Raw genomic sequence first — 17,440 nt, 5'->3', positions numbered from 1 at the left:
CTGGTCAAATCTGAAACTTCGCAGAGAAGAAAAAAAATTATCTAAAAAGGAAAAAAAAAGAAGAAAAATTAGATCATATGAAAATATTGAATGAAAGGTCGCCAGGTTTGCTCAAATTTAAAAGATGTATCGAACGTCCGACTTCTAATTTTCTCCAAGCTTAAACAAGACATAATGAAGGAGAGCCAGAGAAAAACAGTAGGTGGATTGGAATCCTTCCAATACAACAAATAGCCAATGAAGTTGAAAAGGCTATCATACGTTGAGCTGAAGCAGAAACATTTCCTGCTTCCTTTGGAGTATTCCCAAAGATTGCCGTAAGTGATGAATGTTTTTAATGTATGTCTAACAATGGGACTAAAATCTTGCCTACCAATCCTAGAAAACAAAAAAGGAAGAGGAGCTCTCAGTAAAGAAGCCAAAGAAAACCCCCTTACCGAATTCTCCTCGCAGTCCAACCATGAAGGACAGTCCTGATTATCTATACCATAAATCCAAAAAGTGATATAACGAATATTAATTGCCCAATAATAAAATCTAAAGTTTGGTAATGCCAGTCCTCTATCTTTTTTTAATTTTTTCAATAAAGGTTTACTCACTCCAGAACTCTTATTATTCCAAATATATGACAGGATCATAGAATCTATTCTATCAAAGAACGTTTTCAGGACAAAGGATGGAACCGCTTGAAACGTATATAAAAACTGCTGTAAAATTGCCATTTTTATAGCATTTATTTGACCAATTAATGACATCATCATGGGCGACCATTTGGAAAGCATTTGTTGTGTATATTCAATTAGAGGAAGGAAATTATACTTATATAAATCTTTAAAGCTCCAGGACCAGATGGATATGCAGTGGAATTTTATAAGACCTTTAATGAAATGCTTACATCACATCTTTGTCAAACTTTCACTGATTCTATATCCTCTGGGAATCTTCCAAAAACTTTTAGTGAGGCATCAATTTCATTGATTCCTAATAAAGGAAAAGATCTATCTGAATGTGCCTCCTATAAACCAATCTCCTTATTGAATATGGATTTTAAAATTCTCTCTAAGATTTTAGCCAATAGACTTGAGAATATTTTGCCTGCTGTTATCTCAAATGATCACACTGGAGTTATTAAAAATAGGTATTCACATTTTAATATTCAAAGATTGTTAAATATTATTTATTCTCCCTCAGTTAAAGAATCTGAATGTATTGTGTCTCTGGATGCAGAGAAAGCTTTTGACAGGGTGGAATGGCCTTATTTATTCCAGGCTTTGAAGAGGTTTAATTTTGATCCGGGATTTATTTCCTGGATCAAACTGATTTAGCAAGCCCCGATGGTTGCAGTTATAACTAATAATCAAAAATCTCCTTATTTTAGCCTATAAAGAGGAACCCGTCAGGGTTATCCTCTTAGTCCTTTATTATTTAATTTGGTTTTAGAACCACTTGCTATTGCTCAGGGATTCTAATTCTGTTCAGGGTATTAAGAGAGGGGATAAAGTACATACAGTTTTGTTATACGCAGATGATTTAGTAGTTTACATTTCAGACCCCAGGAAATCTATTCCCTCTATGATATCCATATTTACTGAATTTAGTATTTTCTCTGGATATAAATTAAATTTACATAAAAGTGAATTATTTCCTATTAATAATTATTCTGATTATTATGATCAAATATCTATTAATATTGCTAAAAATTATTTTACCTATCTTGGTATTAAAATTACTAAAAAATTTAAATATTTATATAAGTATAATCACCTTTCTGGTTTGTAATCCTTCCCCTTCGCCCCAACCTTCTTATTAGTGACTTCTTCCCCTTTTCTTCCCAGTCCTAATGAAGGGCCTTAGAAAAATAGGGGGCTATAGGAAACCCTAGGTAATTTCTAAACTAAGTACATGTTGGGCACACCAATGTGGGCTGAAGGGCCTGTACTGTCCTTTTGGTTTTCTATTTTTTTCTATGTGCGGTGGAGAGTGTATTGACTGGCTGTATCACAGCCTGGTATGGAAACACCAATGCCCTTGAACGGAAAATCTGTTCAAGCGGTGGTGGATACAGCCCAGTCCATCATGGGTAAAGCCCTCCCCACCATTGAACACATCGACATGAAACACTGTTGCAGGAAAGCAGCATCCATCATCAGAGATCCCAACCACTCAGGACATGCTCTCTTCTCACTGCTGTCATCAGGAAGAAGGTACAGGAGCCTCAGGACTCACACCACCAGGTTCAGGAAAGTTATTACCCCTCAACCATCAGGTCCCATACCACCAGGTTCAGAGACAGTTATTATCCCTCTATCATCAGACTCCTAAACCAGAGGGGATAACTTCACTCAACTTCACTTGCTCCATCACTAAAATCTTCACACAACCTACAGACTTATTTTCAAGGATTCCTCATCTTATGTTCTCGATATTTATTTCTTATTTATTTATTATTATTTCTTTCTTTCTATATTTGCACATTTTGTTGTCTTTTGCACACTGATTGAACACCTGAGTTGAACTGAATTGACTTGATTTCTTACATCCTTCATACATATGAGTAAAAATCTTTACGTTTTCTCTCTGTCTAAATGTGCAAAATGCAATTTATAATAAGTAGTATGTACAACAGGATTGTCAATATAACATAGGAATACAGTTGTGTCAGCATGAATTAATCAGTCTGATGGCCTAGTGGAAGAAGCTGTCCCGGAGCCTGTTGGTCCTGGTTTTTATGCTGCAGTACTGTTTCCCAAATGGTAGCAGCTGGAACAGTTTGTGGCTGGGGTGACTCAGGTCCCCAATGATCCTATGTGCTCTTTTTACACACCTGTCTCTGTAAATGTCCTGAATAGTGGGAAGTTCACAACTACAGATGTACTGGGCTGTCCACACCACTCTCTGCAGAGTCCTGCGATTAAGGGAGGTACAATTCCCGTACCAGGCAGTGATGCAGCCAGTCAGGATGCTCTCAATTGTGCCCCTCAGGAAAGCTTTTAGGATTTTGGGGCCCATACCAAACTTCTTCAACCGTCTGAGGTGAAAGAGGTGCTGTTGTTATGTACAGACCATGTGAGACCCTCGGTGATGTTAATCCTGATGAACTTGGGCTGTTCACCCTCTCAACCCCAGATCCACTTATGTCAGCAGGGGTTAGCCTGTCTGCATTCCTCCTGTAGTCCACAACCAGCTCCTTTGTTTTTGCGACGTTGAGGGAGAGGTTGCTTTCTTGTCACCACTGCATCAGGGCAATGACTTCTTCTCTGTAGGCTCCCTCATTATTATTTGAGATTAGGCCAATCAGTGTAGCGTCGTCAGCAAATTTAATCAGCAGATTGGAGCTGTGGGTGGCGACACGGTCATGGATATAGAGAGAGTAAAGGAGGGGGCTCAGTACACAGCCCTGAGGGGCACCTGTTGTCTTTCATTGATTCTGTTATGGTTATTATAGATGTACTGAGTATGCCCACAAGAAAGTGAATCTCAGGGTTGTATATGGTGCCATATGTGTGTACTTTGATAATAAATGTACTTTGAACTTTGATCCTGGCTCCCCGCCTGGATTCAGCACCCTTGTGTCTCTCTCCTCTGTCTGGTAACAACTCTTTCAGTCCTGCTCATTATCACGAGTTTAAATAAGAGTGCTGCAGCAGGTAGTCCCACTGCCTCACCATTTCCAAGACCCGGAATCAATCCCACTCTACGTCGCTGGCAAGCCACAAGGTAAGAGTTCATGGTATTACAGGAAAAATACTAACATGGCTAGAACATTGGATAACTAGCAGGAGGCAAAGTGTGGGAACACATGGAGCCTTTTCTGATTAGATGCTGCTGACTAAGTTTGCAGATGATAGGTGGATGGGCAGAATATTGAGGAAGCAGGAAGTCTGCCAAAAGACTGAGACAGATTAGGAGAATGGACAAAGAAGTGGCAGATGGAATACAGTGTTGGGAAGCGTTTGGTCATGAACCTTGGAAGGAATAAAGATGTGGACTACTTTCTGTATGTGTGGCGCGTGGCCAGGTGGCGATCTGAAGGTCATGAGTTCCAGCCCCAGCTGAGGCAGTGTGTTGTGTCCTTGAGCAAGGCACTTAACCACACACTGCTCCAGTCCACCCAGCTGAAAATGGGTACTGGCAAAATGCTGGGGGTTAACCTCGCGATAGACTGGTGTCCTATCCGGGGGGAGGGGGAGTCTCGTACTCTCAGTCGCTTCACGCGGTATAAGCACCGGCCTGATGAGCTTATAAGGCTCGGGACAGACTTTAACCTTTACTTTCTGTATGGGAAGTATCGGAAATCAGAGGTGCAAACGGACTTGGGAGTCATCATGCAGAATTCCCTAAAGGTTAACTTTCAGACTGAGTCGGAAGGCAAATGCAATGTTAGGATTCATTTTTGAAAGGAGTAGAATGTAAGAGCAAGGATGTGATGCTGAGGCTTTTGGTCAGACCACACTTGGAGTATTGTGAGCAGTTTTGGGATCCTTATCGATGAAAAGATGTGCTAGCTTTGGAGTAGGTCCAGAGGAGAAAGGACCTAGTGCTTTCCCGGACAGCTTCCAGCCAGGTACAAGTTTTAATTTTTGATTTCAACTAACTTTAATTGCCGTTTCGATGCCAAACTCTGCCATCTTCATCAGGGATAATACCTAGACATGTCTAGTCCAATGGGATTTATACCCCCATCGTCCATCCCCCTCCCCCCCGATTGGTTAGTCCTCAACTAATCAATCAGGCCCTCAGAGAGGCCGATGGGAAGACCAGGAAATCTAACAAAGAGGAGGAATATGTCACTACCGCCTGTCTTCCCTTTTATTTCTCCATTTCTAGAAGGATCGCTAGGATTAATGCCATCCACAAACCCGTAAGGAAGCTCAAATCCTGGTTTATGTGGCCCAAAGAATGACCCAGGGCTCAGAACGGCTAGCATTTACAGGATTCCCTGCAAATGGGAGCAGTGAATTTCAGCCAGACAGGAGGCATGGTAGAAGCCTGCATCAAGGAGCACAGGAAGTGTATCCACTTGGATTACTGGGAGAAATCGGTGGTAGCAGAGCATTACATTCACATCAGCTGTAGGACTGACTTCAATGGCACAAAACTACTGTGCCACGGCAATGGCTTTTGGTGAAGGAAAACCAGAGGAATAGTATTTTAACAAAGATGAAGGTCTCACTCCAAGTAAGAACTGGAATTTGATTGTAAACAAGGTGGGACAGTGGAAATCTGATTGGATAAGGACTAACCAATCAGAAAGGATGGACCGTGGGGGTCTAAATATCACCGGACTAGACTTGCCTAGGCATAATCCCTGACGAAGATGGCAGAGCTTGTCATCAAAACCTTGGTTAAAATCGATACCTGTACCCAGGTGGTAGCCTGAGACGGGTTATCCACCCAGAGAAAGTTCATGAAAATTATCAAGGCAATGAAAGGGTTAACATGTGAGGAGTGTTTGATGGCTTTGGGCCCGTACTCGCTGGAGTTTAGAAGAATGGTGGGGAGGGGGAATCTCTCTGAAATGTATCAAATATTGAAAGTCCTAGATTGAGTGGACATGGAGAAGATGTTTCCTATAGTGGGGGGCATCTAGGACATCAGAATCGAAGGACGTCCATTTGGAACAGATGTGAGGAGGAATTTCTTTATCCAGGGGTTAGAACATAGAATACAGAAATCTACAGCACATTACAGGCCCCTCGGCCCACAATGTTATGCTGACTATGTAACTTAGAAACTGCCGAGAATTTCCCTAGCGCATAGTCCTCTATTTTTCTAAGCTCCATGTACCTATCTAAGAGTCTCTTAAAACAGCCTACTGTATCCGCCTCTACCAACATCACTGGTAGTGCATTCCACACACCCACCACTCTCTGTGCAAAAAACTTACCCCTGACATCCCCTCAGTACCCATTTCCAAGCACCTTAAAACTATGCCCCCTCGTGTTAGCCATTTCTGCCTTGGGAAAAAGCCTCTGACTATCCCCACAGTCAATGCCTCTCATCATCTTGTACCCCTCTATCAGGTCACCTCTCATCCTCCGTCACTCCTAGGAGTAAAGGCCAAGTTCACTCAACCTATTCTCATAAGGCATGCTCCCCAATCCAGGCAACATCCGTGTAAACCTCCTCTGCACACTTTCTATGGCTTCCACAACCTTCCTGTAGTGAGGCGACCAGAACTGAGCACAGTACTCCAAGTGGGGTCTGACTAAGGTCTTGTACAGCTCAAGTGTTTCAGACTGGTGTAAGTCATCCCCACAGTTGCCAGGGTCCTTTTCACTGGTGAACACTGAAGCAAAGTATTCATTAAGTACCTCCGCTGCCTCCTCCGACTCCATGCACACATTTCCACTATTGTAACCGATTGGTCCAATTCTCACACAGCTCATCCTCTTGCTCTTCACATACCTGCAGAGTGCCTTGGGGTTTTCCTTAATCCTGCTCACCAAGACCTTCTCATGGCCCCTTCTCGCTCTCCTAATTTCATTCGTGAGCCCCTTCCTGGCTCCCTTGCAATTTTCTAGAGCTCTAACAGCATCTAGTTTCTTCAACCTTTCAAAAGCTTTTCTTTTCTTCTTAACTAGATTTTCTACATCCTTTGTACACCATTGTTCTTTTACCCTACCATCCTTTCCCTGCCTCAATGGAACATACCTATGCAGAACGCCATGCAAATATTCCCTGAACATTTGCCACATTTCTGCCATACATTTCCCTGAGAACATCTGCTTAATAGCATCATATTTTCCCCTACCCCAATTAAATGTTCTCCCAAATTGTTGGCACCTATCCTCTCCAGTGCTATGGTAAAGGAGATAGAGTTGTGGTCACAACTCCAAAATGCTCTCCCACCGAGAGATCTGACACCTGACCAGGTTCATTTCCCAATACCAGGTCAAGTGCAGCCTCTCCTCTAGTTGGCTTATCTACATATTGCATCAAGAAACCTTCCTGAACACACCTAACAAACTCCACCCCATCTAAACCCCTTGCTCTAAGGAGATGCCAGTCAATAATAGGAACGTTAAAGTCACCCATCACAGCAACCCTATTGTTATTGCACCATTCCAGAATCTGCCTCCCTATCTGCTCCTCTACTATTGTCTCTGTTACTCTTGGGGGGTCTATACTGTTATGAAGGATGAACAGCTCTGATGGGCAGAAGGGTGCAGAGTTGCCCATATATACTTGACAGATAGACCTCAGTATGTGCGGTTGGGAGACTGTAGGTCTGACACAGTGGTCAGCAGCACAGGAGCGCCACAGGGAACCGTACTCTCTCCGGTCCTGTTCACCCTGTACACATCTGACTTCCAATATAACTCGGAGTCCTGCCATGTGCAGAAGTTCGCTGATGACACGGCCATAGTGGGGTGTGTCAGGAATGGACAGGAGGAGGAGTATAGGAAACTGATACAGGACTTTGTGATATGGTGCAACTCAAACTACCTGCGTCTCAATGTCACCAAGACCAAGGAGATGGTGGTGGACTTTAGGAGATCTAGGCCTCATATGGAGCCAGTGATCATTAATGGAGAATGTGTGGAGCAGGTTAAGACCTACAAGTATCTGGGAGTACAGTTGGACGAGAAGCTAGACTGGACTGCCAACACAGATGCCTTGTGCAGGAAGGCACAGAGTCGACTGTACTTCCTTAGAAGGTTGGCGTCATTCAATGTCTGCAGTGAGATGCTGATGATGTTCTATAGGTCAGTTGTTGAGAGCGCCCTCTTCTTTGTGGTGGCGTGTTGGGGAGGAAGCATTAAGAAGAAGGACGCCTCACGTCTTAATAAGCTGATAAGGAAGGCGGGCTCTGTCGTGGGCAAAGTACTGGAGAGTTTAACATCGGTAGCTGAGCGAAGGGCGCTGAGTAGGCTACGGTCAATTATGGAAAACCCTGAACATCCTCTACATAGCACCATCCAGAGACAGAGAAGCAGTTTCAGCGACAGGTTACTGTCGATGCAATGCTCCTCAGACAGGATGAAGAGGTCAATACTCCCCAATGCCATTAGGCTTTACAATTCAACTGCCAGGACTTAAGAACTTTTTTTTTTTTTTTTTTTTAAAAGCTATTATTAATGCTTTTTGAGTTAGTGATTTAGATGCATATCATATTATTACTGAGTTAAGTATTGTATGTACAACAAGTGTATGGGACATTGGAAAAAATGTTGAATTTCCCCATGGGGATGAATAAAGTATCTATCTATCTATCTATCTATCTATCTATCATCATGTCCCCCCACCCCCCCGGGAGAATCACAAACCGTTATTGTTTCTATGCTGCTCATGAGAGAGAGAGATGGGAAAGAAAACATGCAAGAACATCTGCTACAGATAAGAGAGAGATAAGAGAGAGGGGAGAGAGACTTGTTGATTCACCGTATTATGACTTCTGAGAGACTTATAACTTCTGAGAGGGTTATTTATCTTGTACCATTCTGTTCATTAACATTCCTCAGTGGACAGCCGGAGTGGGCTGGTTTGATGGACACAGCCATTCAAAATTGATTGACAACTGAGACCCCGTGAGTAGGGATAAAAGTGAGGTCTGGAGAGACACCCTTCAGACACACCAGGAGACACACTAGTGGACACTGCTTGAGTGTTGGAACCCACGGGAAGGTGTGGGGCATCGGAGACCGAACAAAGAGATCGGTCAGTTAAACTCACAGTGTTATAGCAGGGCTGGTGGGGACTTGTGTGTGTGTCCACTCAGGCCAGAGTGACGAGTCCACCACAGAAGAACAGTCTAGCTGAAGGACAGAGGGGTCATACCTGAATGGCCACAATGATATGACGGATCAAGAACGCAAAGGAAGGTTTGCCTGACTGTAGCTGTTACTTCTCGCTCGCTCGCTCTCGCTCTCTCTCTCTCTCCAACGATTACAATACAACAACCATAACTACATCAGCACTCATGAACTAAACTGAACTTTATACTTTTCTATGACAATTCATTATCCCCTAGACATCGATAGAGCTCGTTTATTATTGATTATTATTATTCCCACACTTTTAGGTTTATTATTGCTAACATGTATTATCTATATATTTGCATTATTGATATTGATTTGCTTATTTTACTAAATAAACACTTTTGAATATAGTACCACCAGACTCCAATGGATTCTTCTTTCTCTGCTGGTCAGACACCCAGTTACAGGGTACGTAACAATACAAAAAAAAACACCCAGTAGAGTTATTGCCTCCTTCCTGTTTTTGACTTCCACCCACAATGACTCGGACAATCCCTCCATGACTTCCTCCTTTTCTGCAGCCGTGACACTATCTCTGATCAGCAGTGTCACTCCCCCACCTCTTTCACCTCCCTCCCTGTCCTTTTTGAAACACCTAAAGCCTGGCACTCAGCAGCCGTTCCTACCCCTGAGACATCCAAGTCTCTGTAATGACCGCAACATCATAGTTCCATGTATTGATCCACGCTCTAAGTTCATCCACCTTGTTTATGATACTCCTTGCATTAAAACAGACACATCTCAAGCCATCAGGCTGAGTGCATCTTTGTTCTGTCATCCACCTATCCTTCCTCACAAACTCTCTACAAGCCGCCTCTACTTGAACGCCAACCGCCCCATCCTCTGCCTCTTCACTTCGGTTCCCATTCCCCTGCAAACCTAATTTAAACCCTCCCCAGAAGCATTAGCAAACCTCCCTCCCCAGATATTGGTTTCCCTCCAGTTCAGGTGCAACCCGTCCCACTTGTACAGGTCAGCCCTTCCTCAGATAAGGTACCAATGATCCAAGAACTTGAAAGCCTGCTCCCTGCACCATCTCCTCAGCCACTCATTCATCTGCGCTATCATCCTGTTCCGACCTTCCCTAGCTCGTGGCACCGGGAGTAATCCAGAGATCACTGCCTTGGAGGTCCTGCTCTTCAGCCTCCTCCCTAAACTTATCTCTAAGCCTGTACGCCTTTGGAATGTGGGAGGAAACCTGAGCTCTGGGCAGAAACCCACGCGATCACAGGGGCAACGTACAAACTTGTAACAGACAGCGGCAGGAGTTAAATTTGTTGAACCTGGTCCCATCCTGGACCCAACATATCGAGGCGGCTACAAAGAAGGCAAAGCAGTGGCTATTAGGGCCTCTGCCCCTCTCCTGCCTATGCCACTGGTCCTCCCTTTCAGGAATATTCTCAGTGACATCCTGGACGCAATCATCCGGGAGACAACACATTATCCCAGTATCTCTTTTGCTGCCACAGAATCTCCTATCTGTCCCCTAAACTATCGACTATCCCCTATGACTATCGTTCTGCCTGACCTGATCCTACCCTTCTGAGGCTCAGAGCTGACCTAGGGCTATCTGTCTGGCTGCTGCTGCCTTGCCGAGATAGGTCATCGTCCTCAGCGGTATCCTGTTGCTGAGGGGAATGGCCACAGGGACTGACAATTGACTACTTTCTCCCTTTACCTCTCTCGGTATTCACCCATCTACTCCTCGAACTCTGCACAAATTGCTCTGCCACCTGGATGATCCTTAGTTCATCCAACCCCAGTTCCTGCTCCTTAACGCTGTCTCTCAGGGGTTGGTGAATCTGTGGAAATCGCTGTCACAGGTGGGCATGGAGGCCAAGTCATTGGGCATACTTAAGCAGAGGTTGATGAGTTCTTTGTTCGTAAGGGTGTCAAAGGTTACAGGGAGAAGGCAGGAGATTGGGATTAGTGAATCAGCCGTGATGAAATGGCAGAGCAGACTTGATGGGCTGAATGGCCTAATCCGCTGTCTTACGGGCTTATAAGCCAAAGCCTAGAGTCGGTCAAACATGCTGACTGAGTTTACAACTCCCTGCACCTTATTTTGATCGTATGGCGTACCCCCCCACCCCATACCAGTTGCCCCTCCTGCCCTGCAGCTGGTTAGAACGCTCTCCACGGTGCATCTGTAGAAATTTGCGAGTGCTTTAGGTGACATACCAAACCTCTCAAACTCCAAATGAAATATCGCCGCTACCTTGCCTTCTTTGTAGCCGCCTCAATACGTTGGGTCCAGGATGGGACCAGGTTCAACAAGTTTAACTCCTGCCACTGTCTGTTACAAGTTTGTACGTTGTCCCTGTGATTGCGTGGGTTTCCACCCAGAGCTCAGGTTTCCTCCCACATTCCAAAGGCGTACAGGCGGGGGTTAGTGAGCCGTGGGCATACTACATTAGCGCCAGAAGTGTGGTGACATTTGCGGGCTGCCTCCTGCACATTTTTGGACTGTTTTGGCCACATTTTTTGACGTACTGACATGCAGCTATATCTTATTTGGAACTTGAGGAGATTTGGTTTGTCACTTAACACATTGATTCTGATGTGACTGCGCAGTATGTTTTGTTGTACTTGTCACTAACAGCCATGGCATGTTACTGTGGTCGAGGGAGCCAGTGGGTTCAGTTCCACCCCCCCAACCTAACCAGCACTCCTCCCAAACCCCTGCCCTTCCCCCTACCCCCCGACCCAGAAAGCCCCCTCCAGCATTCCCCTTGCTCCACTTGTACCCCGGCTCAGCTGGAGATGAGGAGGACCACCCACCTGCTCTCGACATCCTCGACCGTGTCCGGGAGCTGGGTGTTGAGGGTCTCCGGGAGACCGAAGGCCGATGCTCCGGACAGAATGGCCATCCCGCCGTAGATGATCATGGGTATGAAGGGGAGGTAGTCGCCGCTCAGCCTGACCATCGGTGCCACTATGGCGCCCACCCGAGCCATGGTGTTGGCGAAACCTACGCCCGTCTGCCTGTGGGGAGAGCAACGTCCAGAGTCAGCAGCTGTGGACAAACCTCCTCACGTCCCCACCTCCATGTCGACAGCGAGGTCGTGGAGTCACCAGTCCTTTCTGCCCTCTAATCTGTACTAACCCACTTACAATGCACAGATTCTGCAGATGCTGGAAATCTTATGGAACTCACACAACGTTCTCGAGCAGGGGTTCCTCCCCTGGGGTCCATAGAACCCTTGTTTAATGGCATTGTTCCATGGCAGACCCCTGGATGAACTCAAGAGGTCAGGCAGCAACTATGGAAATGAATCAGCAGTCAACGTTTTGGGCTAAGACCCTTCATCAAGACGGGAAAGAAGCAGTCATTGCACAGTGAGCGCCCATTTTAATTCAACTTCCCACTCTCATTCCAACAGTCAGCGCACAGCCTCCCCAGCTGTCATAATTAGCCCAAGCTCTGGGTGGAGGAGAAACACCTCGTATTCCATTTGGGTAGCCTCCAGCACTGATTACTCAAACTTCTAGCAATTTCTACTCCCTCTTTCGTCTTTCCTTTTCCATTGCCCATTCTGGTTTCACTCTCACCCCTTCTCTCCTCCTCTCCTGACCATCACTCCCTTTGGTGCCCTTCATCCTTCCCTTTCTCCCATGGTCCGTTCTCCTATCCAATCAGTCTCCTCCTTCTTCAGCCCATTACTTTTTCCACCTCTCACCTCCCAGCTTCTTATTTCATCCTCTCCTTCCCCACCGACCCAATTTCCCCCTCACCTGGTCTCACCTATCACTTCCCAATGTCTCACCTCATCGCCCCTCTCCCCCACCCACCCACCTTCCCCCTCACCTGGTCTCACCTCTCACCTCCCAGCTTCTTATTTCATCCCCTCCTTTCTCACCTACCCAATTTCTCTCTCACCTGGTCTCACCTCTCTCCTCCCAGCTCTCTTTCACCTCCCCCCAACTTCTTATTCTGGCTTCTTGCTCCGTCCTTTCCAGTCCAAGTGAAGGGTCTCGGCCTGAAATGCCTAGCTTCTGGCAGCAACCTAGCATGCTCAAAGCTTATCAACCCCAAACGCCTTGACAACCTTCAATTCCCTGCTTCAAATGTCTCATGTTCACCATGGATGCCCTGTCCCTGTACACTTCTGTCCCCATCAAGAAGGGCTCGAAGTTCTCTGCTTCTTTCTCAACAAAATATCCAACCAGTCCCCCTCCTCAACCACTCTCCTCCATCTCGCCGAACTAGTCCTCACCCTCAAAGGTTTCTCCTTCGGCTCCTCTCACTTTCTCCAAACTCGAGGGGAAGCCATAAGCACCCACACGGGCCCCAGCTATGCCTGCCTTTCATTGGCTTTGTAGAACAGTCCATGTTCCAAGCCTTCCCTGTAATGCTTCCCAACTCTTCCTGCACTACATTGACGACTGCACTGGTGCTGATTCATGCACCCATGCTGTGCTCAACAGTTTCATCAACTTTGCCTCCCACTTCTACCCTGCCCTTAAATTTGCTTGCTCCATATCTGACACCTCTCTCCACTTCCCCAATCTCTCTGCCTCCATCTCTGGAGACAAACTGTCAACTGACATCTTATAAACCTACTGATTCCCACAGCTATCTTGACTCTACTTTTTCCCCACCCTGTCTCCTGTAAAAATGATATTCCCTTTTCTCAGATCCTTCCTCTCTGTCGCATTCTATTTCCAGGTTGTGGCTTTCCTTTCCAGGATATCAGAGATAAAACCATAAGACATAGGAGCAGAATTAGGCCATCAGGCCATTAAATCTGCTCTGCCATTCAATCATGACTGATCCTTTCTTTTCTCCTCCTCAACCCCAGTTCCCAGCCTTCTCCCCATAACCTTTGATGCCATGTCCAATCAAGAACCAATCAATCTCTGCCTTAAATACACCCAACAACCTGGCCTCCACAGCTGCATGTGACAACATTCCATAAATTCACCACCCTTTGGCTAAATAAATTTCTCCACATTTCTGTTTTGAAAGGGTGCCCCTCTATCCTGAGGCTGTGCCCTCTAGTCCTAGACTCTCCCACCATGAGAAACATCCTTTCCACATTCTAGGCCTTTCAACATTCGAAAGGTTTCAATGAGATCGCCCCTCATCCTTCTGAATTCCAGCGAGTACAGACCCAAAGCCTTCAAACATTCCTCATATGATAACCGTTTCATTCCTGGAGTCATCCTTCTGAACCCTCTCCAATGCCAGCACATCTTTTCTTAGTTAAGGGGCCCAAAACTGTTCATAATACTCAAGGTGAGGCCTCACCAATGCCTTATAAAGCCTCAGCATCACATCCTTGCTCTTGTATTCTAGAGCTCTAGAAATGAATGCTAACATGGCATTTGCCTTCCTCACCACCAACTCTATCTGCAAGTTAACCTTGAGGGTGTTCTGCACAAGGACTCCAAAGTCCCTTTACATCTCAGATTTTTGGATTTTCTCCCTATTTAGAAAATAGTCCGCACATTTATTTCTTCTAACAAAGTGCATGACCATGCATTTTCCAACATTGCATTTCATTTGCCACTTTCTAGCCCATTCTCCTAATCTGTCTAAGTCCTTCTGCATCCTACATGTTTCTTCAACACGACCTGCCCCTCCACCAATCTTTGTATCATCTGCAAACTTGGCAACAAAACCATCTATTCCATCATATAAACAACACCGACTCCTGCGGAACAGCACTAGTCACTGGCAGCCAACCAGTAAAGGATCCTTTTATTCCCACTCACTGCCTCCTACCAATCAGCCAATGCTGTAACCAGGCCAGTAGCTTTCCTGTAATACCATGGGCTCTTAACTTGGTAAGCAGCCTCATGAGTGGCACCTTGTCAAAGGTCTTCTGAAAGACTAATTATACAACATCCACCACATCCCCTTTATCTATCCTACTTGTAATCTCCTCAAAGAATTCCAACAGGTTTATCAGGCACGAATTTCCCTGAAGGAAACCATGCTGACTTTGTACTATCTTGTCCTGTGTCACCAAGTACTCCATCACCTCATCCTTAACGATTGACTCTAACATCTTCCCAACCACTGAGGTCAGGCTAACTGGCCTATAATTTCCTTTCTGCAGCCTTCCTCCTTTCTTAAAGAATGGAGTGACATTTAAAATTTTCCAGTCCTCTTCCTTCACAGACTACAACGTCAGGCATACTGCTAGTGTCTTCCACAGTCAAGACAGATGCAAGATACTCATTTAGTTCATCAGCCATCTCCTTGTCCCCCGTTATTATTTCTCCTGCCTCATTTTCTAGTGGTCCTATAAATGCTCTCATTTCTCTTTTATTTTTAACATACTTGAAAAAAAACTTTTACTATCCACTTTGATATCATTGCTAGCTCTCTTTCATATTTTACCTTTTCCCTTCTAATGATTTTAGTTGCTCCCTATAGGTTTTTAAAAACTTCCCAATCTTCTATTTTCCCACTAATTTTTGATTTGTTGTATGCCCTTTCTTTTTGCTTTTACAATAGCTTTGACTTCCCTCATCAGCCACGGTTGAACTATTTTACCATTTGAGTATTTCTTCATTTTTGGAATACACGTGTCCTGCATCTTCCTCATTCTTCCCAGAAACGCACACCATTGCTGCTCTGCTGACATCCTTCCAATTTACTTTGGCCAACTCCTCTCTCATACCACTGTAATTTCCCTTACTCCACTGAAATACTGCTACATCAGACTTTAATTTCTCCCTATCAGATTTCCAGTTCAACTCAATCATATTGTGATCACTGCCTCCTAAGGGTTATTTTACCTTAAGTTCCCTAATCGCCTCCAGTTCATAACATAACACCCAATCCAATATAGCTGATCTCCTTAACGACAAACTGCTCTAAAAAGGAGGTGGAGCTAAGTAGTCATGGTGCCCAACGGTGACTCCTTTGCTTGCATCTTCGAAAACAGTTCTAATTCCATCTTTAATATCTCTGTTTTTCCCTTTCAGGGTTCTTTTGAAGACCCTGACCTGGAGGTACACGCTGACTACGTTCTTTGCGGAAATGGGACCCATTCTCGGGGTTCCACAACCAGCTGCTATTCGGCATTTTTACTATCCGTCCTATCCTGAGTCCCCTCACACCAATTCCCACCCCTCTGCCAAATTAGTTTAAACACTCCCCAACAGCTCTAACAAAACTGTGAGAATATTGGTCCCTCCTCCAGTTCTTGTGCAACCCATCACTCTTGAACAGGTCATAGCTCCTCCAGAAGAGATCCCAATGATCCAAGAACCTGAGGCCCTGACCCCAGCACCAGCTTCTCAGTCACGCATTAATCTGCCAAATCATCCTGTTTCTACCCTCACTGACACGTGGCACAGGCAACAATCCAGAAATTACTACCCTGGAGGTCCTGCTTCTCAGCTTTCTACCTAGCTCTCTAAATTCTCTTTTCAGGACCTCCTTGCTTTTCCTTCCTATGTCATTGGTACCAATATGTACCAAGACATCTAGCTCCCTCTCCAAAATGTTGTGGACGCGATTCGAGACATTCCTGACCCTGGCACCTGGGAGGCAACATACCATCCGGGTGTCCTGTTCACGTCCACAGAATCTCCTGTCTGTTCCCCTCACTACTGAGTCCCCTACCACTACCGCTCCCCTCTTCTCCCTCTTTCCCTTCTGCACCACGGACCCATGGTCAGTGCCTGTAATCCAGTTGCCGTGGCATTCTCCCGGGAGGTCATCCCCCACAAAAGTATCCAAAGTAGTATACTTGTTTTTGAGGGGAATGACCACAGGGGTGCTCTGCTCTAACTGCCTATTTCCATTTTTCCTGATGGCCACCCAGCTACTCGCCTCCTGAAACTTCGAGGTGACTACTTCCCTGTAACTCTGATTGATCATCTCCTCACTCTCCCGTACAAGCCGAAGGTCATCCAGCTGCTGCTCCAGATCCCTGATATGGTCCTCAAGGAGCTGCAGCCAGATGCACTTCATGCAAATGTAGTTCCCTGGGAGATTCTGGGTCTCCCAGTTCTACAACATCCTGCACGAACAGAACACCACAGTTATTTAAATTGTTCAGTAAGCGAGAGAAGAAAACAAAAAAGGAAACCTTAACAGACGCTTTACACAGAGCCGATGCCTCTTCCGAGCCAAAGTCTTTTCGAGCCAAAGCCTGTCGCTTCTTCTCTCGCCACTGGCCTACTCCCGACAATGGCCGCTCCACTTATCCCGCATGTACTTTTATTTAGCTCGTAGAGCTCTGCTGATGCCGCTGATAGGCCCCATACAATGGACAAATGCCCACGAAGCACCCGCTCTCGCCTGCGAGAAGCACCTCTTCCCAGAGCTCTGCTGATGCCGCTGATAGGCCCCATACAAATGTCCTCCTTCTTCAAAGAACGGGGTTTCCCTTCCTCTGCCATTTACGCTGCCCTCACCCGTATCTCCTTCACATCCCGAAATGTGCTCAGCCCATCTTCCTGCCGCCTCAACAGGGATAGAATTCCTTTTGTCCTCACCTACCATCCCATGGGATTCCACATCCAGCACAACATTCACCACAACTTCCGCCATCTCCAAAGGGACCCCATCACCAAACACACCTTTGCCTCCTTCCCCCCCCCCCCCCCACTTTTCACAGGGATCACTCCCTTGCCCATTCGTCATTCTCCACCAATCTCCCACCCAGCACTTATCCCTGTAAGCAACAGAAAGGCTACACCTGCCCAAACAGTCT

At 45.7% G+C, this 17,440-nt stretch overlaps 1 protein-coding gene across 2 annotated transcripts in view; it reads right to left on the bottom strand.

The window, feature by feature from the left end:
• LOC140717698 (solute carrier family 22 member 6-A-like) overlaps positions 1–17,440 on the bottom strand; it is a 79,195-nt gene that overhangs the window by 1,349 nt on the left and 60,406 nt on the right. For both annotated transcript variants that reach the window (XM_073031365.1, XM_073031366.1), the window contains exon 10: positions 11,544–11,747. In XM_073031365.1, the coding sequence (XP_072887466.1) occupies positions 11,544–11,747 (204 nt within the window). The remainder of the gene's footprint in view (positions 1–11,543; positions 11,748–17,440) is intronic.

Source organism: Hemitrygon akajei, chromosome 28 (genome assembly GCF_048418815.1).
Source record: "Hemitrygon akajei chromosome 28, sHemAka1.3, whole genome shotgun sequence".
In the NCBI taxonomy this organism is placed as follows: Eukaryota; Metazoa; Chordata; class Chondrichthyes; order Myliobatiformes; family Dasyatidae; genus Hemitrygon; species Hemitrygon akajei.
This window is presented reverse-complemented; position numbering and strand designations above follow the sequence as displayed.